The sequence below is a fragment of the Cyclopterus lumpus genome, chromosome 9 (genome assembly GCF_009769545.1).
Source record: "Cyclopterus lumpus isolate fCycLum1 chromosome 9, fCycLum1.pri, whole genome shotgun sequence".
NCBI lineage: Eukaryota > Metazoa > Chordata > Actinopteri > Perciformes > Cyclopteridae > Cyclopterus > Cyclopterus lumpus.
In genome coordinates, this window is record NC_046974.1 from 5912157 (window position 1) to 5935797 (window position 23641).

The 23641-nt window shown below is 43.6% G+C and overlaps 1 protein-coding gene across 14 annotated transcripts in view; it reads right to left on the reverse strand.

Annotated features, from left to right (window-relative positions):
- Positions 1–23641, reverse strand: part of camk2b1 (calcium/calmodulin-dependent protein kinase (CaM kinase) II beta 1) — a 48047-nt gene that overhangs the window by 23903 nt on the left and 503 nt on the right. For 8 of the 14 annotated variants that reach the window (XM_034541349.1, XM_034541344.1, XM_034541345.1 and 5 more), the window contains exons 2-12: positions 21043–21137; positions 16088–16147; positions 15571–15625; positions 15183–15248; positions 11736–11808; positions 4440–4542; positions 3841–3924; positions 3640–3734; positions 2861–2983; positions 2625–2708; positions 1759–1801 (exon numbers count right to left, since the gene is read on the reverse strand). In XM_034541349.1, the coding sequence (XP_034397240.1) occupies positions 1759–1801; positions 2625–2708; positions 2861–2983; positions 3640–3734; positions 3841–3924; positions 4440–4542; positions 11736–11808; positions 15183–15248; positions 15571–15625; positions 16088–16147; positions 21043–21137 (881 nt within the window). Of the gene's footprint in view, positions 1–1758; positions 1802–2624; positions 2709–2860; positions 2984–3639; positions 3735–3840; positions 3925–4439; positions 4543–7810; positions 7884–11735; positions 11809–15182; positions 15249–15570; positions 15626–16087; positions 16148–21042; positions 21138–23641 lie in introns of all 14 variants that reach the window. The other 6 variants (XM_034541350.1, XM_034541346.1, XM_034541340.1 and 3 more) reach the window with 1 other exon arrangement.

Here is a 23641-nt window from a genome sequence, read left to right on the forward strand (position 1 = left end):
TATGTGTCTCTTTGTAGTCTTGTTGAGTCTCTTTGAAGACACTTTGTGTCCCTTTGCAGTTTTGTTGAGTCTCTTTGAAGACATTATGTGTCTCTTTGCAGTCGTTATGTGTCTCTTTGTAGTCGTTATGTGTCTCTTTGTAGTCTTTTTGTGTCTCTTTTCAGTCATTATGTGTCTCTTTGTAGTCATTTGTGTCTCTTTGTAGTCGTTATGTGTCTCTTTATAGTTGTTTTGAGTCTCTTTATAGTCTTTCTGCGTCTCTTTGTAGTTGTTTTGTGTCTCTTTGCAGTCTTGTTGAGTCTCTTTGAAGACACTTTGTGTCCCTTTGCAGTTTTGTTGAGTCTCTTTGAAGACATTATGTGTCTCTTTGCAGTCGTTATGTGTCTCTTTGTAGTCGTTATGTGTCTTTTTGTGTCTCTTTGTTGTTTTGGTCTTCTCGTAGTTGTTCTGCAACTCTTTGTTGTGGCTTTGTGTCTCTTTGTGGTCAATTGAAGTCTCTTCGAGTGACATTTTGAATATGGCCTGTGCCCAGTAGGCCCGTTCAGTAATCCATACATGGATGTAATGTGCCTTCTGTTACTGAATGACCTCACTCTCATTATGGAGCTCTACTTCCAGAGAAGTGGAAAGAGAGCGAGGAGGAAACGGAGTTGAAGAAGGTGACACAGCAAAGCTGTGAGTGAATATTTCGTGGGTGTTGGCACCATTTCCCATTGCAAAGCCCACAGTGTGAAGAGTAGCTGCAGTGAGTCATGTGTACTGAAGCAGCGTGCTGGCGCACACACACACACACACACACACACACTAACATCATCACTCACATCTTTGGATCTTACTGTCTTTATATTAAACTAGGAAAGTTATTTTAAACAAGACAGAAAGTGATTTGTGAAAGTGCCTCAAGAGGGAGGTACGGAACATTTGATATTGTGTCTCTTGGATTATGGTTATAATACTGGATATACCTGTAACTCTCTGTTACAGGTATATCCATAAATACAAGGACACACACACATCCACAGCCTGTGTTGGCCAATATTTTACTGTGGCAGTTTAACGCGGTGCAGAAGACACAGCCTACCGTCGCTTAATTATTTTCTGATTAAGCTTTTATTTTGAAAATGTTGTCACACTAATTTATTTAACAGCTATTTTGTTAAAGTCCCAGTGAAACGGAAGCCAGTGGAAGTTTCCATTGAATGAATTAGGCTTCAGAAACACATCGTTTTAGAAATTAAAGGTTTTTGCCGTCTTGTATCCAAAGGGACGTCTCTTCGTATCTCTTTTCTCAATATGATTTTGCTTTTTTTGTGCATATATTTGGCTAAAATAAAAAAAATCAACGCAGGGACACGGGCTCAAAACTGAGAACATGTATTTTTCATTTCACTGGGATTTTAAGTACTTTCTTCAAGAATATAATACCTTGTATTAAAAAGGGGAACACTGAAGTTGCACGGAAATTAAATGAATATGTGTAAAACTTTACATGCATTTATATTTCTTTGAGTAGGGCATCTAAAAGGAAATTACTGATATAATAAAATTGGAAAAGTCAAATTTTGGGTGAAGTATTCTTCCAAGAATGTGGCATGCTTATTCCTCAGAACCATTTTAATCTCCCTCTGTATTTAAGTAATAGCAATAAAAGTGACATGCAGACAATACAATCCCTACATTGTGCATGCTTACCACACACTTCACACTTCAGATTTACGGTCACGAGGGATACAACAACTATGTCCGGGCAACACTTACCAGAAAAATTTCGAGAAACCAGCATGGTAGTAAGAATGGCCCCCTGAAAGGAAAAGAAAAAAGAACCACTTAAACTAGTAATGTAATCATTCTTCCCTTTTTTACACAAATATACAACATGTTGCCAATTTCTGACGGATGCGCCACAGTTGTAAATCAACCATAATCAGTTAATCATGACACTTTTATCTCTCTGAATAGATCGTTTACAACTGGAGCTGATCACTTTTTATTGGGCTATGAAGATGGTATTGAATTTGCAAATAGTCTATTTCATATTTACATATTAACTTTTTTCTTTTATCTCAATAAAGCGGCTTAACCGATTCCCTGCCTGTGAATTTTGCTTACTATAAGTTTTGATTGAATTGAGAATATATTGAACGTCTAACCTCGCCGTTGTCCATTTCTTTTCTTAAATGTGAAAAGCCGTCGGTTCACATGCCGATGGCTTTTGTTGGTGGGGCGGTCCGACATTCGCCTGCAGCCACTTGCTTTTTTTTTTCTGCTTCCAGCTCACCCGTGTGCCGGTATTTGAGCCACGCCGAGACCAGGCCAAAAGCAGCGGGGTTAACGGTGGCATGCGAACAACGGGTAAGCTGTTGCATCCACACACACACACGACGTCAGCAGTAACTCAGCGAAGAAGAGAGACTATGCACGGAGGATAAGTCTGGAACTAAATGAGCGGCAGAGAGAAAGCGCCATCTCCCTGAAACAATTGTTTTTTTTTCCCCCTCACATACTTTAAAGGCCTTGAGTTTATAGATTAAAAAAAACAGAATTATTAGAGTTGAGGAGCGGATTATTTTATCCCGTACAGGAGTTTATGAAAGACGTGGGAGAAGCCGAGCCTCCAAACAGACCTTAAGTTTCCTCCTGGCATTGAACTTCTTCAGGCACTCCACGGTCTCCTGCCTGTGCATCATAGACGCCACTGTGGACCGTTGCTGGGAGAACCAAGGAGACGAGGAGGAGAAACAACAAGATATCGGTTAATACAAGTTGTTTTTGTTGTGTTCGCGGTGATCCAACCACTTTTCTGTCAAGCGTTGGAAGTGTTTTCTGTGCCGCTGGTCTATCTCAAGCAGGGGACACTTACGCAGACCCATGGGTGCTTGAGGGCCTCCTGGGCAGTGATCCTCTTGGCTGGGTTGATGGTCAGCATCTGGTTGATCAGGTTTTTGGCCTCTGGGGTGACTGTGTCCCACTCTGGGGAAGGGAACTAAAAGGGACAAACAGAACCACGTCTTAACATCCAGCGTTTGAGATAAAAGTATCAGTCGATGAATCAAGTCTTCGATTTAACAGAATCAAATAGCCAATTTGTTTGTTTTTTCCAAAACGGAAACTAAACTGAACCGTATTTCTGATTTAAACTGATTTATTTGCCGACATTGTGAAGAGAGGGAGAGACTATTAAACGACACAGGTAGCAGGACAGATATAGGAACCCGGGAGGTCGCCAGTTCGTGTAACTTCAACATCATCGCCACTGAGGCCCCCCTGTGGGAGTGTTTCTCAACAATATCAGAGGGCCAGGCCGAGCACAGCCTCAAGCGATTTGTTAAGGAATTCTAAGCCCATCCAGTCTTGTTGTGTTTAGGCATAAATGTCGAGGTCTTTGTCCTGTGAGCCCAGAAACCCTGCCAGAGACTCAGTCAGCCTCCCTCTCCCTCTCCATTTGGCATGGACTTGAATGTGATCTGAGGTGAGGCTCCCTCTCTTGCACCCCGTGAAATATGAATGAGGTGACCGAGTTACGTAAGCGCTGCTAAAGAGGAACGAGGGCGGCGGGAGGAGAAGGGGGGAGGGCATCACAGCAGGAGGGGAGAAATGAGAGAGAGAGAGAGAGAGAGAGAGAGAGCAGAGGAGACTCACATCGTAAGCCCCGGCCTTGATCTGCTGGTACAGCTTGTGCTGGTCCTCGTCCCAGAAAGGAGGGTAACCCACCAGCAGGATGTAGAGGATCACCCCTGAGACACACGTGAAAAACAGTGTGTTGGTTGTTGTGTGTGTGTGTGTGTGTGTGTGTGTGTGTGCACAACTATCTAGAAAAATGCGTCTCTCTGCAGAACTCACCGCAGGCCCAGATGTCCACAGGTTTGCCATATGCCTCCTTCCTCAACACCTCAGGGGACAGGTACCCCGGTGTGCCAGCGAATCCTGCAGTAAACACACACACACACACACACACACACACACACACACACACACGATTGATTGACATGCTCAAGGCAACACATTGTGTATCTGCTATCCTTGAATCAGCTTGTATGGAAAGCAAGATAATCTCAAGTAAGCTAAGACCTATTCATCCACACACTGAGCTCTTAAAGACAGATGCGAGGCTTTACGGTCAGTTGATTGTGACGGAAAGGCTGCCGAGTCCGAGCACAGATGTTTGTAGAAGTGATCCAGGTGAGATGTGGAAGTTTGTTTTATTAAGTACTAATCTGACACTGACTGACTCACCGCTTTCTTTGCAAACCTTTACACTTCCAGTATCACAACCCTCGCGTCTTTATTCCTTTACCGAGCATTCAACATACTACTGCAATCCTTACCACTGACCGTAACCTATTATATCACTGTGGTTATACTGAGCCCCTTAATAGCTTTTAAGTAAATACACATAAAAAATAAAGATGCAATCCCCCTCCTGGACCTGCTGTACCTACCGAACCAGGCCTGCTGATCCCCCTGCACCTCGATGGCCAGGCCAAAGTCGGCCAGCTTCACCGCGGCATTCTTACATTTGCTTGCTAGGAGCAGGTTCTCTGGCTAAAGTGGGTGAAGGGGAGAGAAGTGAGGTTATCGAACATGTTGAACTGAAGGATGGGGGTATAATGGGGAGGAGCGCGGGAGGGGGGTGGGGTGGGGGGGCAGAGCAAGATATGCAGAAAGTTTTCAAGTGTTCAAGATGAACATTCTCATCGACACTGTATTCAAAGCACGCACACGACACAGATACGCACGGACATCGATGTCATTTGCACAACTTGGGGTGGACACGTTATAAAAGTAAGTCCAAATAACTTAACGTGGACTAACTTTTTTACTGCGCTCTAAAGCTGCGTGTGTCCACACGACCTCGTGAGTCTGCAGTGTGGTGTGCGTTGGTCTACAGGGCTCCGTCTCTGTGGCCCAGATCTTGCAGTCAGCCTCATTATTCTCTCTCTAATAATGGGCTGCTATCCCCACTGGCCCTTGCTCTCTCATTTCGTCTCTCCACAGCTCTCTCAACTCTCATTTAAAATCGTTGCCTCCTGAATGACAAAACAAAGATCCGTTGAGAAATATTAATACGGTTTCCGCACGGCATCGTTTCAGTCGACGTTCAGAGCGTTAAGGCCCCGAACGCACCGAAGTAGAAACACCTTTCGCTTTAAACGGCTGATCCTGCACCAAAAAAAAGCCCTTTGAGGCGCGGCGAACTCCTTTGAACTTATGATTTTTTTTAAAAAGCGAAGGATTTTTCCCAGAGAGGACGATACTGTATGAAATAAAAAAGAAAACACCATTAATTAATATTAATAGAATTTTACTGTCGCTTTCACCGGATGAAAAGACAAACGTCTTCAATTGCGTTTGGGTATTTCGACCTTGAAAATATTAGCTTTAAGTTCAGCTCTTTGGCTCCGCCCAGTTAAGATTTAACTCTACCGGTTAAAGTATTGTCGCCTTTAGATGCACTCATCCCGATGTCCATATTCCACTGTGTGTGTGCTGCTTGTAAGAGCGAGCAAAGTTCCAAAGCCTTTCCTTAAGATTAATTTCCCTTGTGCAGTTGAAATGCAGCTCAGTGAACAGCATCGAGTGCAAACTTACAGCGTGTGAGGACATTGTATTTAGGTTCTGTCACTGCCTCCCCTCAGCCACTTCACTTAGAAGCAAAAGAATACTGTTTACTTAAAAGTGCGGGGACCTCAAAGTGTGCTTTTATGGTCTCTGAGCCTGCAAAGTTAAAGAGAAGGACTCGAGAAGGAAGGAGAGAGAGCGATGAACCGGTAATCCTAAAAAGGCGCTGTGCCTAACCTCGTGTCATCACATTCTCCCAGCTCTACCGCTCGGTTACACTTTACTCTTTTGTAAACGAAGGGAGTTAGAACTTGCCAACACTGCAGCGGTAAGATAATCCCTTAAAAAAAAAAAAAAAAAAAAAAAACAGGATGTGGGTGGAAAATTGTGATGAAGCATGCACTTCCATCAAAAAAAAATTGTGCATGAATGCAAACGCAAAAACATCTAGGCCAACATGTTGGAACAAAACAGCAGCCATCGCTTTTGAATTTAAAAAAATGCTCTGTCTCTATAGCACACACACACACACACACACACACACACACACACACACACACATACATACACACACACACACACACACACTGAGACACGCACACACAGCTGAGCACACCGATGACCGGCCACTGTTTCTGTTGACAGGGAGAAGGGCGGCGTGAAGACGGCAGAGAGAGCACAAATTAAAAAGAGTTTGTGTGTCTGGATTACACACCAAAAAAAAACCAAACTAAACTAAAACAGTGCCTGGAGTTTGAAAAGTTTGAAAAACAACGTATAATTTAAATAATAAACCAATCCGATCCCAGAAGAAGTAAAGACTGTGCTACAGACGCTGTCTCAGTTCGATTCCCGGCCCTAATTGACATATTGATGGCCTATTAATGAAATCAGACTAAAAATACTGCCCTTCATGCATATAAACACATTTACTCGATATACTACTCGCAGCACACTTTGAACATTATGGTGCCGGCCAACATAATACATGCGTTTGCTCTTGTGTTCATCACGTTAGCCGGAGCCTGAATTCTAATTCGAGGGCTTCTTGTCACTCCGGGCTGTCCTCAGTCGTCACACCATGACCTATCGCACGAAATGCTCTACGACGCTCGGGGTGGGGGGGTGGGGGGGTGGGGGGGGGGGGGGACCAGATAGGCGTGTCGGCTAAATAAAGAAATGGCCACAAACAGTTCTTGATAAACACAACACGCCCGTGCTGGAATGCCGGGACTGACATTCGCGTAGACGAGAGGTCTTCGCTTGTACGAAGGGCGTCACGTCGTGCACCGCAAGACGTGACGCACGAGCACGGGCGTACTGAAACGGAGACACACACACACACACACACACACACACACACACACACACACACACACACACACACACACACACTCACACACACACACACACACACGGCTTGGATACCTGAGCAAAACATTGAAACTTGATATGAACTGTTTGACGTGTGTCTACTAAATACAGCTGTTGAGCAACCCCACAGTTCAAAACTTGTTACCAGTTAGCAACTGGCTCTTGATTTTTCATCCCTAACAAAAAAAAAAGACCCGCCAATATAAACAAACGTTTTTAAAACAAAAAGTCAATCGATTACAGTTTACAGAACATTGGCTGTCGCATTTGGTCATTAATTGATCCAAAAAAGGCAATGAAAACCACACAGGGTGCCTCGTAATCAATAGTCGACACATTTCTCTGACTGGTAAAAGAACCGGAGGTCAGATTAAGTATCGTCTTGGATGGATCCGTCGACAAAAAGGTTACGGAGCGGCGGCATTGGTCGGGCGGCGTCACCGGCACTGCACGCCTGAACCCCCCCCCCCCCATCCCCCAAGGGGTGAAGGGGTGTTTACGCAACAGGAAAAGAAGGTGACCGCACAGAGCCTCGTGGAGATCGCAGCGAAGCTGGAGGGATTTGTATGTATATTTTTGGGCTGTGAGAGCATAAAAGGAGCTTTGGCCCGTCTAGATTACTTTCTTACCGCACAACCGACTGTCGTGTGAAGGCCTGAATTGTATTGTAGAGCGTTAGTGAGACGGCGGATCAGATTTCATGGGGAATTAAGATGATTCAACCCATCGCATTGCAATTGACATGATGCCCAAAAACATTACAGTCAGTTTCTCTTTTACACATCAGACTTGCACACATAACACACCCACAACCCGTACACAAATATTTAAGCACACTCAAGGGACAGAAAGATGATCCCCGTCACCCGTCACTCACCTTCAGGTCCCGGTGCACCACGCCCATTTGATGGCAGTGAAGCACCGCCTCCACGATCTGCTGGATGCAATGACTGCATGCAAACACCAAGGGGGGAAAGGGGGAGGGGAGGAGGCATGTTAGTCCGAGCAGCGCTACCCAATCCCGTGCACAGGCCAGGGTTGTAGGGGTGGGGGGCGGGGGAGGTGTGAGGAGGTGTGGGGAGGGGGGATTAAAGGGGGATGAGAAGGGTCGAGGGGGCTCCTCTGTTGCCAGCCGGCCGACCCACAGCTGAGGGCAGGAAGTAGTTTTCTATTTTAAAAAGTAATTTTACATGACGTGCATCATTATCGATGATGTGTATCGGCTGTTTGCTTGCTTCTGTGTGGAGGCATCCACACGGAAGGCGGCCTACATTTTAAAGGTGGTGTTGATGAGGGAAGGAGTGAGTGACTGTGCAATTAATAACATTTAAAAGACGTGTCCGGGGTGTGTGTGGGGGGGGGGGGGGGGATGCTTGAGGTGTGAGTCTCTGCAATGGGACCAGGTGATGTGTCTAAGCCGGGGACAGTGTGAAGATATATGTGATGAGACAGACAACATGTACATGTGTGTGTATAGGGTTCATGTGCATTGCCTGGGTCCAGCTGTGGGACCCCAGAGACACACACAAGCACCTGTGGCACGGCGCTGTGTGTGTGTGTGTGTGTGTGTGTGTGTTCATGTGTGCTTCCTGCGCACTGACCGGGCCAGAGTTCATAAAAAAATAACGTCCACCCCCATTGCATTATGGTTGTGTTTACTATATTTGTATTTGAAGCCGCGGTGTGGCCTAACAACTTACAGGCCAATCAAATACACGCAAAGAGGCGCTTTACTTTGCAACGTTTATTTGTGCCGTTTAACTCACCGGGAGGCAAAACGACTGACATCGGGATGCCTTTCTAAAGCAGTGAAATCCGTCATGGCAGGACGAACCGCTGCGCAGTGTTTGGGTGTCTGATGAGCCTTTAATCTCACGGATTTAACTCCTCGCTTTTGATATCCTGGATCGCATTTTTATCGTCTCACCTGTGCCGCCAACAACACACTTCCACCAACGCAGCCCCCCCCACCCACCAACCCCCCTTGCGTGTTAGAGAGCAAACAAACTGCTGAGAGCAGCTTAATGGAAACTTTTTGGGATCGTAGAAAAATATGCTCTCCTGCTTTCACCTTTTTGTAATTTCGCTTTTAACACACCTACGCTTTTGGAAATGATGTTTAATGCATATTTTCACTGGTGTATTCTGCAGTTTGAATGCAGTTGAAAACAAATATATTGAGTGTGGAATTAGATGAAGAAAGTACCATCGAGTAATTTTTGAAATATTATATATATATATATATATATAATAAATATATAATTAATTAATTAATTTTATTAAATATATATATATATATATATATTTAATATCCCAACTTAACGGTAGGAGACGATATTGATATATAAATATAAATATATATATATACATATATATATATATATATATATATATATATATATATATATATACGTGTGTGTGCGTGTGTGTGTGTGTACGAGAACATGGCAAAAGGGACTTCCACCAATGAAATGTGTGCTGTGGTCTTATGTAACCTCATTCACAGGTAGGTATGCATGCCGTTCAGTGCGTGTGTGTGTGCGTGTGTGTGTACATGCCGCCCCCCCCCCCCACGTTGTCAGCTGTTGAGCTCCGTAACCCGCAGGATCCTCTGCATGTGTGTGTGTGTGTGTGTGTGTGTGTGTGTGTGTGTGTGTGTGTGTGATAGATGGAGGTCATCCCAAACGCTCCCCGTGTCAGTGAGCAGTTAGCGGAGGCCACGCCGTGGATATCTCACTCTATATTTTCTGATCCGTTCCGTGGCGTTGGCCCTTTGTTTGAACTGCTCCCCGTCTATGAAAAGCTGGCTTTGGGCACACGTTGTGTACAAGCGGTGTTTCTGCGTCTACGCGTGTAATCCGCTGTGAGACGAGTGTGTTTACGGTTGCAAAGCGGCGAGTTTTACACGCTTCGCAGAGTTCTTCAAAGAGGAGCTGAAGAACGAGGTCTGCAGCCCAGCCACAGAAGGGACTTCAAATAAAGCTAAGAAAGAAAAAAAGTGACGGTGCAGAGATGACAATAAAATAGGCGCTGGACCTGTTTGGTGGATTGTACATTTTAATTTGTTGCTGTATTACTTGTTCTTACAGTCTATTTGTAGCACTTGAAATAAATATAAAAGGGAACAGCTACAAATGAATTGCTTGAAACAAAAAAAATGACTTTTTGGATTAGCCAAAGGATCTAAATGTATGTATCCATTATACTGCTGCTAATTGTAATGGAAACTTTACATTCAATTCGGCAACACAATTTACAATTGTCTACTTCACTCACAAAATGATCATATATATATATATATATATATATATATATATATATATATATATATTTTCATATATATATATATATATATTTTCATATATATTATTTATATATATAAATATTTATATATAAATATGTTGATATATATATATATATATATATATATATAAATATATATTTATTGTTTTATACATATTATTTTTATTTCAGTTACTCGCCCAATGTTACCTTTAATTCTTGAAGTAAACGCCTTTATGGCGAAGAGAGACTCAAAAGAAAATTGAAGTAATGTAAGTAAATGGTTTGCCGCGTTTAACAACCGTACAAAACACTACTTCCTAAAACACATCGCCAAAATCGTACTATTTAGAACACAGTGTTTTAAATAAGGTTTTAGAAAAGATGCATGTTTTTTGTGGGGAAATGGCGAGTACACGACTGCATAAATGCGAGTGGGATTGTACTGCGTGAGAGTTTGTAAACCGATGTTTTTATATAGTTTGGCCGTTCTTCGTTCCCAGCGGAGGCATGAGAGGGACAAAGAAGTAAAAAGAGGAATTCTTAAGAATACAAAGTAGCATTGGGTGAATAACTGACGTACAAATGGTCATTTTGTGGGTGAAGTTCCCTTAAAGCAAGCAATACAACTGTACTCTGACACACTTAAGACACGCATGCTCCCTTTTTCTAATTGCATATGTATAATTAGAGGGCATCAAAAGGCGGAAAGACAATTACTTGTTGTCGTAGCTGCAGATGAGCACTAATTATCTCCCATATAATATGTTAATAAATACCTGCTGGCTCAAATAAAAGAATGAAATGAGAGCTGCAGATAATCAGGTGGCCCTGATGGTGGTCCTCTGGGCTTAATTATGTTCTCTAATTGGAGATCAGCAGAAAAGAGCATTTATGCTGTTTTATCAAATCACATGGAAGAAACTTGTCTCGAGAAGGGAGGAGGAGGAGGAGGAGGAGGAGGAGGAGGAGGAGGAGAAATCAATGAGGATCAGAATAAATATGATTGTGGCTTCATTTAACAAACCTGGTGGGAGAGATTGATGGTTGCGTGGGGCATGTGCAAACACTGGATATCCATTCATCTGTCGAAGGGTGTGTGTGTGTGTGTGTGTGTGTGTGTGTGTGTGTGTGTGTGTGTGTGTGTGCGCATGCAAGGCTCATTAATTGATTGATCTGGTCAGTCAGTGCAACAGGAGTTTTATGATGTAGTTGTTTGTAAAAATGACCGTCAAGTGAACGGTTGGGAGGGCAGATGGAGCGGAGAGGGCGGGTGAGGCCGACAAGGTGGTCCTCCAGTTAAATAGGAAAAAATACCATAACATTTTTTTTTTTTTTTAAAGCAAAAAGGAAAACACGAGAGCATACCGAGAGACACTTCGGACAGGCGGACATTAGACCAGCAACTGACGACACGAACAGACGAGACGGAGGACGGGAGGGACGAAGGAGGGAAAGGGACGGAGGAGGAGGGGAAAAAGGAAGCAAGGGGATGCAGATGCTCCTCAACATATACTAACCTTCAGGTCCCTGTGCACTATGTCATGTTGGTGAATGTGATGGACACTTTCTAGAATCTGATGGATACAGTGACTGTGAAGACAAAACAGAGAGAGGGGGTGGAGGGAGGGATGAAGGCAGATGGGCCGTGGGGGGGGGGGAGGATGAAGGTGATGGTAGGGGAGAGGGGGTGAAGGAGAAGAAAGAGGATGCCAGAGTGAACAGAGTGACGGGGGTCAATGCAAGAGGATCGAGACCAAATGTAAGGATGAGAGAGAGGAAGGTTAGATTAGAGGAGGAAAAGGAGGAGCGTGGGAGAGGAGGAGTGGGCGGTGGTTGGGTGGGTGGGTGCAGGTGGAGGAGACAAAAAACGTTTTTTAAAAACATGATGAGAGACAAGAGCAGCCACAGCAGAACAGCCTGCCAGACAGAACATCACAACAAACACCGACACAGAGGAAAAGAGAGGAGGAGAGGAGGAGAGGAGGAGAGGAGAGGAAACCCAAATAAAAGAAACGGTGACAGATTGTGAAAGAGAAGGTACGCTTTTGAAGAGCAAAAGAGAGATGATAATAATAATACATGAAAGAAATGGAAGACGTATTGTATCTGAATCACAGAAGACCGGTGGGTCGATGCCAGGCTTTTTTTTTTTTTTTTTTTTTTTTTTTTTACCCCATCCCGAAAAAGTGAAACGGCATCACATGCGTGTGCGCCGCAAAAAAAGATACAGGTATCCACCTCGCGCACTTAAAAGTGTGTGCATGTGAGGCTTGGTGCAATGAGAGAGAGAGAGAGAGAGAGAGAGAGAGAGAGAGAGAGAGCAATGTGTGACTAATAGCAGGATGCACGCCCACACAGTGTCTAGTTAGTGGGCGGACTGAGAGAGAGAATGAGAGAATACGTGTGCACGCTTGCTCATGAACACTCACACGCGCACACACAACTTATACTTACATACATGCAAATAAATAAATAAATAAATAAATAAATAAATAAATAAATCTTACAAATAATGATAATACATTTTTTTTTAAAAAGGCACTTTACATAACAGAAACAATAAAAAGCAATGTCGACATAAACAAAATAGAGGACATGATGGTAAGAGATAACACTTAAAAAAAACATGCATAACTAAGCGTCACGTGTTAAAAGCATGTTTTAAATAGGTGGGTTTAGAGTGCAGTTCTGAGAGTGGAGGGTGGGGGCAGCAATGGAGAAGCAATGGAGAAGCAATGGAGAAGCATTGTAAGGAAACGAAGGTCGAGCATCCCGCAAAAACAATCAGATTTTTGGCTGCAAAATATTTACTATAATTGCAGATTTTTTTCTAAATCATCTGAAAACGAATCGTCCTTCTTCGTATAAAATCCCTCGATGAGTGAACAAGCTGCTTCCCGCAAAACTACACAGGGATAACTTTGACGTCAGGTAGGAGGCCAATATCCACAGAGAATAACACGCTTTTTTTTCCACGTTGACAAGCCCTCCGTTCAGTTACTTGCACTTCCTTGTCTTCTTTGATATAAAGTGAAAGCGGTGGCAGACGTTAACTCCTTCCCCCAACTCCTTTTGTTGGTCCGAAACCATTATGTCATTGCAAAAGGACTCGTCCGTTTATGAACTCCTGGTGGGGCAGAGAGGGTAAAAAAAAAAGAAAGAGAAGAGTGCAACGCTCGTCACACTCCCCCCAAAAAATGTGACTAGCTCAGCACTTTGAGCCACAATGTCCCAGTGTTCTCTCTGCAGGACAGTACAGTGACACTGGGAAGGAAAATCAAATACAGACCCAACCAAACGCTACTGAAGAGAATCAAGGTGTACGTCCCGGAGACTAATCATCGCTGCTAATTAAAGTCCCAATTCTTGCTGTTCTCCAAGGGAGTAAGAAGGGGGTGTGGGGGTGGGTGGGACTGGCCTGGATGACTGACATTCAAAGAAGTGAAGGGAGAGGAAAGGAAAATGAGTGTGTGTGTGTGTGTGTGTGTGTGTGTGTGCATCATCCAGGGATGAGTACTACAAAGGTGGGAGGGGAAGACAGCGATCACCAGTCGGTTTCGATTGGCAGGTGTTAGTACTGCAGCATAGTGCACTCTGAGATTCTTTTTTTAGCACTCTGAGATTCTTTTTGAATGAAAAGTGCTCTATAAAAAAAAAAAATGCATTATTATTATTGGTGCAAAAAATAAAGGATAACTAGCTAATTAAAATTGAAAAATCTTAGCACCATTTTTTTTTTTACTAAATCAATGACCGTCTTGTAAAATCAACAAACAAGGAGAAGCCAGACTTTAGAGTGGAGAGCTACAGGACAACCGTCGGCGTGGCAACATCAGATTATTCAGTTGCGCTTTCTATGCTGCTGAATGAACACCCACAACGCAACCGTCATTTCCAAGTATCTCTCTCACTCTTATCTCCGTCTACTGTCTCCATTTCCTCTCCCGCCGTTGGTTAAAGTGAACCGTGTGTGTGTGTGTGTGTGTGTGTGTGTGTGTGTGTGTGTCCCGAGTGGTGGGAGTGAGGTATAAAACAGCCTGGCTGCTGCTGCTGCTGCTGGTGGTGGTGAATAAGAAAGTAAAGCCACATACACACAGACATTTGTTTTGTTCTGCTCACATACTTGTTTTTAATCTCTCCCACTGTTTGAGTTGGTGAAGGGGGGGAAAGGGGGGGGGGCGGCTACACGACAGCATGGGAAAGGTCAAGCTAGTCGGGTCATTTAAAAGACACGTACGTACAGTTTGACCAATAAGAGTTTGTGACAGATAATGCAGTTTATTCAGCACGTTGGTTGTTGTCCCAGAGTACAGAGTTTCCTGTGTTCACGGTCTTATAAGTGTCTTAGATGTGTTGGATAAGAACCTCATGACCGAGTCATCGGGGAAGCGCATGTCGGTGACTACCGAAGTTACGAAAAATGCAGCTGAGCTGCACTAGGCACTGACTCTCAGAGCATTTAACTCCCATTCAATGTCAATTCTACTTAAATTGGGCACTGTATAGTTGAAAATATAGACAACATCCGACATACTTTTTCTTTTGGGGGTGTCTTTAAAACCCATATTGGTCAAACCTGGGATTGGACATGAAGGTCGCTCCGGTGTCAGCGCGTGAGGTGAAGTACTGTGGCGTTGATGAAAAAGGACAATGCACAGGACAGTAGCGGAACAAAAGGATGGAAAGAGCAAAGAAAAACTAGGATAGAAAAATATATAAATAAGACGTGCAGGGATGTGAGGAGGAGCAGAAAACAGGAACAGGAGTAAAGAGGAATGGGCGAGAAAAAGAGGACCGGAGAGCAGGAAAGAGAGTAAAGTAGGCTCACAGTAAGAAACAACAGACAAGAGAGGACAACAGAGGACATGGTCCATTTAAGGACAAGGAGAAGCCCTTTCTCACACACACACACACACGCACACACACACACACACACACACGGCGAGTGAAGGCAGCATTCTTACCTGGCGTCGGCCTCGCTGTAATACTCTCTGGCTACGATGTCCTCAAACAGTTCACCTCCGGTCACCCTGCCAATGACACACACACACACACACACACACATTAAAGGTTGGAAAGAGGTGGGGGTTCCTACAGCACACCACCACCCTCCGCGCCCCCCCCCCCCCCCCTTCCCACACTGTTACCATGGAAACTAGAGGGAATTGCAAAGAGATGGATGTGGAGGGCGTGGGTGGTGTTGGTGGATATAGTAGAGAGAGTTATGTAATTGTATATATAGGCATGGGTGGGGAATCAGGGTGGTAGAGGAGGGGGAGGAAGAAAGGGGGCAGAAGATGAGCATGGAGAGGAGAGGAGAGGAGGAGAGGAGAGGAGGAGAGGAGGACTTACAAGTCAAACAGGAGGTAGTGGAAGCCCTCCTCTGAAATACTGTCATGAAGACGAACTGGAAGAGAAAGAGAAACAGATTGACGGATTAATGTTGTGTAATAAGTATTATTTTTAATGTGCTTTGTTATTGTGGAACCAAAAAAACATTTAGTTTAGCCATTTCTGAAAAACACAGAGTAACATTGCTGCGTAATAATAAATAATACATTCAATAATTTGATACAGCCTACTTTTTACACTTCTTCTTCTACAGTCTTAGCTTTGTGAGGGAAACGGGTTAAAAACATCTTAAACATGTATACAATTTACATTTAAGAGTAGATTTGTTAGATTAGAATAACATCTATGGACTATATAGATTAAGACAAATGTTATATTATTTGTTTAACAACAAAACCTTTTTTTAAGTTTTTATAAAAATTGAAATAAATAGAAATTACGGGACTGTATATTGCTACAACTACACTTTGCTGAGACATAAGTTGAGGAGCGAAAGAGAGAAAAGACGCGTCTTCACCGATGTTGGAGTGTTTCAACAGGCGACAGATCCGAGCCTCTCTTTCCAGCTTCTGGTGATCTGGAGGGACAGAAAGACGGAGAGAGAGAGAGAGAGAGAGAGAGAGAGAGAGAGAGAGAGAGAGAGAGAGAGAGAGAGAGAGAGAGAGAGAAAGAGTCTCATGAGGACATCGAAGCAACCTGCTCGGAGATAATCGGGTTAAATGTGAGAACGTGAGTTTGACATTAATTCAAAAGGGTTCCTTCAAAAAAGGCAAAAACTAGGTACAGTACACCTGTCATAGTATTTATACAAAAAGGTGACCAGTTATGCTAAAATAAAATATACTTTTCTGTAACTAATTCAACATTTTATTTGATTTACTTCCTGGAAACAATTCACTGTACAAAAAAACTACAGCAGATAATTTAACATTTTCCACAAAAAAAAAAAATGTAATAATATCTTCTGTTACATTCTGCTTCGTTGTCCTGGTAGAACATCGTTATAATATCATTCCCTGTGATTCAGAAAAGAAGATTATGCATTTGCAAGTGTGTGTGTGTGAGAGTGACACACACACACACACACACACAAGTTGCACAGGCTTAAAAACACACAAATGCATGTACAGTACATGCAGCACACGCCATTGAGGAGTGACAGTGACGTGTGAGCCCAGTGATTAAAGCCTTAGAAGATGAGAGGAGCGAGGGCGGAGAAAGGAATGGAGGAGGAGGTGGAGGAAAAAACGGCATGCTAATTATTGTGCTATATAGTTTTTTTTTTGTTTAAAAGAATAAGACATTGCTGATTACTGCTGCTGTTGTTGTTGTTGTTGTTTTTCTTAACCGACCACAGCCGCCTGCAACTTGAATTTCTTTCATTTTGGTCACACAGCCATTTAGCTGTTCTGCAAAAATAAAGAGCTCTAGAGTTTATTATTTTAAAAGATGAGAGAGAGAGATGTTTTTTTTCGTCTATGTGTTTGTTTCTGTGTTACAAACTGAATTTCAGACACTGTAAATGGGATAAAATGTAAAAAAATTAGATCTCTTGCAGTAGATTAAAAAATACAGTGAATAAGGTATTTGTCAATCATTGGGGAAGAGGTATATAGATATATATATATATATCTATATATATATATATATATATATATATATATATATATATATATGCAAAGCAGAAATTGTCCCTGTTTTTTAAAATAATTTGTACTAATTATTATTACAAAGAAACATTGCGGAGCGATTAATTTTGCCGCTCCACGTAAATGTAAAGCTAATTTCCTTCTTTTTTTTGGGGGTATAATGTTGGGAGGTTTAATTTACCGTATAATAATGGATTGTATTTAATTTAAAAACAATATTTCCCTCTGAAATGTGGCGGAGTAGAAAGTAGCATCGACTTAAGCGCAGTACGATGCTGTGAGGAAAACAAAAGGGTGCACTGGGAGCACCAGTGCCACCAGTGGAACGGTTAGTCTGCATATGCTTCTCCCTCGAGCCCGAGAACTCAACTCCCGACTGGCTCAATCCCAACTATTCGCTTGTGCCGGACGCTCCCAGATATGTCATCCATCACACTGCGATGTCAAACGGTGGGGAAACATGTTCCTGAGCGCGAGCGTCGCGTTACATTCTGTCGGCGACATCTGCTGACATCACTCTGGGGAAACGCACTGGTTCATCCTCGCCCCGGTCGACCAGATGGGCCCGACCGGGCTTTTATCTCGTCGGCACGTCTGAACGGACTGAAGGCTGCGGAGGAAAGGATATTGCGAGATGTACAAACAATTGAGGGTTTTATTATAGAGTTTTAAAGCAAAGTCCGTTTCAAATCATGCTGACGCAGCAATATTTTGTCATTGCTAAGCATGGAAACTACAAATTAAAACGCGTACAGTTAACTCTGCTTCTTTCTAGCCTCGCTTTAAGCTTAAAATCTCTTTAAGCGGAGATCCGAATGGGCCATTGAGAATTTGGTCTTGGGATTTACGGCTGGAGATTGGACTTCTTAAAATGAGATATAGCAACCTCCTTTGTAATGAGGAAGGTTGCTATTCAGGTCCTTTATCCCGGCTTTAACAGGCTGGCTGAATAGAAGGAAAGTCTGCACCAAAAAAAAGAAGAAGATCGGTTCCTTTTTCCACTCCACCAATTTACGAGGAAACCGTAAAAACATTTGACGAATTGAACGCAGCACATTTTAGGCTATTAAGTCCACCTTAAGTTTAAGACGCTAACTTAAGGTGGACTTGCCCTTTGAAGGTATGCTCATCTTTGTGAGGAAAAGAAAAATAGACACTTTGCTGCCGGGTCTAAGTACAATTGTGTGCTTCTGATGCAGCAGAAAAAAAGTGAGAGGAGGGGGCAAGGAAAGGGGAGGAAGGTGAGGAGTGATCCTGAGGGGGAAAAGAGAGAGGAAGTGGAGATAATAGGACACGCAGGAGGAGATAGGTTGGAGAGAAGAACATAAGCTCAGACTTTTCACTAAGTGAGATAACCCGAGGACAGCGGTTACAGCGAAGTGTGCAGGAATCTACCGTACGTGTTGAGGGAGGAATGAATCTGGGTTAATCCTCACCGGTGAGGACGTAAGTCTCCAGAGGGGAGTGGATGTAAAAAAGACACAAAGACCGTTATAACCGTCGTCGTAAAAACTCGGGACGGTATCAAGGTTTTTTGGCTTTTACTGACGTATAAATCGTTTTAACTAAATCTTATTCTAATAAAACCCCATTGAATAGGAGACAAAGGACTCATCGGAGACGTTTGTGTCACAATGCAGCCTCTAAGTTTAAAAAGGTGAAGCTTGACCATTGGGACGGAATTATATCGCGGTGTCAGAAAAAAACACAATTTAGTAAGTAAATAAGCATATTCTATATATATATATGTTATATTCTCCAAACCTGTTGGAGGTGTATTCAAGAGTCACCCTAAAATTTTTAACCATTTTAAATCTTTAGGTCGTAAAAGCTAAACAAATGCTGTAACATGCAAGCAGACTGTGTGTTGGGATTACAAATAAATCAGGATTTACTAAAAGGCTCAGTGTAATTACAGCTAATGTAATTTAAAAGTATAATAAGTATAATAACAAATATTCTAATAATAAAAGTTAAATATGTATTTGACTGAAGCGACTGGCCAAAAACCAGGTTGGATCACTTGCTACTGCATTGCAGGTGAATCTCATAAAAGCACACACACCTGTCTCTCACACACACACACACACACACACACACACACACACACACACACACACACACACACACACACACACACACACACACACACAGTCTCCGCTCCTCTGCCACGTCTGAAGAGTCAGATGAGAGTCCCGTGCTAAAGGCATGTAGGAGTACAGGCGCACGGCCCTCAGCTGCCAAGTGCCTGGGGTGCCTTCTCTCGCGTGACCCCCCCCCCCCCCCATCGCCGTCCATCTCCATCTGCCGGTCCGAAGCAAACGCCCCTCTCAGTTTGCTCTAAGCTCTCAAACCTTACCAAATACTGCAACAACAACAACAACAACAACAACAACAACAACAAGGACCTAAACCAAATGTCAATGTCGTGGCGGCCGTAAAAAAAAAAAAAAAAAACACGCTCCCATGTCGGATAGGTCATGGAGCTATGAATAGGATCTGGACTAGAAGCCCCGCTGGCTCGACCGTTAGAGAGCAGCCTCGCACCCCTGGTCGGGTCAGATCAGGCCTCCCGACACCGAGCACTAAATAAATAAAAATGTAAATGATTATGGACCTTCTAGGTTGATGCCCTCTGCTCACGCCTGTTAAAATGCCTCTTTCCACCACACAAGCAGTGGCCCGAGTTGTTACCCAGGCAGGGTAACAGTCAAGGGGTCAGCACGGTGCCTCGAGGGGAGGGGGAGGGGGGGGGGGGGGGGGGGGGGCTCCAGTTACCAGGCTGGAGATTTACACCGAGCAAGTGGTGTTGTGAGGAGCCACGGCGAGCAAAATATCATCATGTGATTCCACAGTCCAACAATTATAGATCCATTTAGTTAACCCGAGTGGAAAAGTGGACGGAGCTTCACTTCCTCTCACCAAATTGCACACGCGGTCACGATCAAAGAACTAAAATTTAAGAGCCTTTAATGCTTTTAAAATATCCCCTCTCTCCACAAAGTGATCTTTAAAACGATCAACAGAGATCGACCCTTTTATACGGGATGCTTCGGTGGTGCTCGAGAGAACGAAATTATACCGATAGCGTCGACCCACGAATCCACACACGCGACACGCCGCCTCTGTGTAAAACGTCGGCCCTCCCCGCACAGCAGGTAACATAAAAAGACTTACAGACGCCTTAAAATACGTCACTTAAAATGCAAAGACTCTGTTAACATATCGCTCAATTTAACAGATCCGGGTTTCAACCCGTTACACGGATAACACTCCCGAGTCACAACGTAAGAAAGAAAGTTAAATGAACTGAAGTAAGGTGCCGTTTGTCATCGGGAATTTCATGTTCTGCTCCTTTAAGGATGACAGTGAGTTGTGTGACTTAATTTATATTTAAAAATGATGTGAAGTCTTCGACCGTTCCTACCGTAAAATATTAAATTATGATTATGCATTACGTATTTTAACTCTTTGTCCCACATGGTACACAACACCAGTTACGTATAACTCAGGAACAGGGCAGTGTTAAAATCCAGGAAAAGCTTCTGAAACCGCTCCGTTTGTCCTCCGTTTCTCATGCACGCCGTCCCACGCGTCGCCCAATCCGAGATGGGTGGCTTGCTGTTGAGACATCACTTATGTAACCGTCTGCGCTTGTAGGTGCGGAGGTGACCGCTGGGACAGAGACACTACGGACACGTGCGTCACCCTCGTCTGGTTGTGCACTGCACTTTGAGGGAGGGAGCTAATAGTGAAATTCAACGGAGATGTGTGTTGTGAAGGTGATGAACAAGATCCTGAGATGTGGGGCGTGCTTATGTACCTCTTGCAGATAACTTTTTGGTGTTGATTATTTTGGCGGCATTCTCCTGTCCCGTGCACAGCTTAACACATCTGCGCACCACTGAAAAGGCTCCCCTGTAAAGACACGAGAAAAAGAACAAAATTAACATTTACTCAACTTACTAGCAGTTGAAATAACATATCTGTGCTTCTCTAATTACACATTCTGTTTTGAATGTAAAACAAGTATCACCTGCAATGTGTTAATGAATGACAAAGAGAGTGGTGGGGGGGCTCAACTTAATGACTGTGGCTTTTTTTTTTTTATTGAGGATGACTTTTTCTGCACAGTCGGCATTTTTTCCAGGCCCAGTGCTGATTAGACCCGATGTCCCCTCGCTCGCGTTAAACCGCCGCTAACGACGTTAAAAAGACGGCGGTGCCAGGATTTTGTCCGCTTAATAAGCTCCCGCGAGGTTACCCCCCCGCGCACAGTCGGCAAATTCTAAATAGCATGCACACATGTGGCGTGAGAGAGAGAGAGAGAGAAAGAGAGAGAAAGAGAGATAGAGATGTTCACTAGAACAGACGATAAAGTGGATCTAAAAGTGTTGTTTGACACGGAGACAATTCTTTGCGTTGGAAGTGGCGTTCGACTCTTTTTAGGCCCCTTTTCTTGAATAGTGCACGTGACATGTTTTTAAAAAAAAATGTTTTATTCGAAAACGTATTAGTGTGAACGTAGCCTCAAACTGGCGTAAAAAAAACCCGCGAGAGACACGAAAAAAGAAAACCCCGACGGACTTCACCGGGTATTTCAAGTCTTGTTTCAAAGCGCCTCGTGGCTGGAGGATCGACGCAGTCGCTCACAGAAGGCCGTTTCTACGGAGACCACGTGCGCTGCGAGACGAAACGCGACCCCGCAAGCGAGAAAACCCACTGGCACACAGTTGCGTAGAAGCACTGCGTTGGGCCACGCCGTCCACACACACATACACACACACATTACTGACACTAAACTCCACAGCTGTGGCTGGAAAGTTCACACTCTGTGAGGTAAGTATCCATCATCAGGGCTAAATATGCTAACACACACACACACACACACACACACACAGCTGAAAAGGGTAATAGGTCATGAATCACTGCTTTTTTTTTTTTGTGGATTTAAAACAAAAAAGGCTCAAAGTCGAAACCGAGATGTAAAACGGGATATCCCAAACAAAAAGGAAAAACGGTGTTCTTCAGTTCTTCTTCAGCTGTGACAGGAAGTGACATCCGAGAGTCTCCAGAATGCACCGTTTACAAGGAGCTCCCTCTGATTGGTCGATTTGGTTTTAGTCCACTGAGATTTTGTCGGTCAGTGGATTATTTTTGTACGCTTTTTACATTTTATTTATAAAGCCTCACTGGCTTTTGGGGATACATTGGGAGTCGGGGCGGGCAATGGTGACGATATTTACGACTGGAGAGATTTTTTTTTTTTAAAGGGGGCGTGGCTTCTATGGCGGCGATCCGTTTGCCAGAACGACCGACCAATACCGGTGGACCACAGCCCAACCTGTCATGCACTGGGCCTTTTAAGATATCTAGTGACAAGAAAAACCTAGTTTATTATGGCGAACCGAGCGAGGACTGGTGGAGTACTTTCACATCTCCCGTGGCACGACGCCAGCGAGTGTATTCGAGCAGATGTGTTGACGACAACAACGATGTTTTACGACAAATGCAAATTTCCGTCGCATTGGAAAAACCCTCCAAACAAAGAATAGTGTGCATGTTACAGTTAATATCTCTTCGCGAGCGGAGCCGCCACACGGTGTCACGACGTAGCCGTGAAAACTTTACTTTACGTTAAATACAGAACGTGTACACCGTGACGCGTTTTATTCAGGACTTAACAAAGATATGCTGAAAAGAAAAAGCACGGGTCAAAGGGCAAACAGATGGCTCATTAATTCTTCTGGAAGATATCTGATCAAAGCATATGTCATAAGTCATATGTGCAACCATAAAAGACTTGCACGTGCACATGAAGATCTATGAGTTCCCTCATATATATATATACACTTTTTTTTAATAAACTGCATAACTTTTCATTAAAAGAGATTTCTGACACCCCGTCTTCTTTTCTTCTGAATATCAATGTGCATACAGCTGCACATTGTACGTCACACATGCACGTCATGCAAGTTGCGCATGTTGTCATGCAAATTGTTGCATTTACGTCAGAGAGAGAGAGAGGAAGAGATACATTGACTTATACAGAGAGAAAGAGAGAGAGAGAGAAAGAGATACATTGACTTACACAGAGAGAAAGACATTGACATACACACAGAGAGAGAGAGAGATAAAGAGACATTCACGTATACAGAGAGAGAGCGAGAGAGGTTGACTTACACAGAGCGAGAGACATTGCTTTACACTGAAAGAGAGAGAGAGAGAGATTGATTTAAAGAGAGAGAGAGAGACATTGACTTACACAGAAAGAGAGAGAGACATTGACTTGCACAGAAAGAGAGAGAGAGCGTATTTTGAGAGCTGTCGTCCCAAAAAAGCGCGCACAAACACGCGCACACACACACGCACACACACACACACACACACACACACACACACACACACACAGCTAGCCTCGC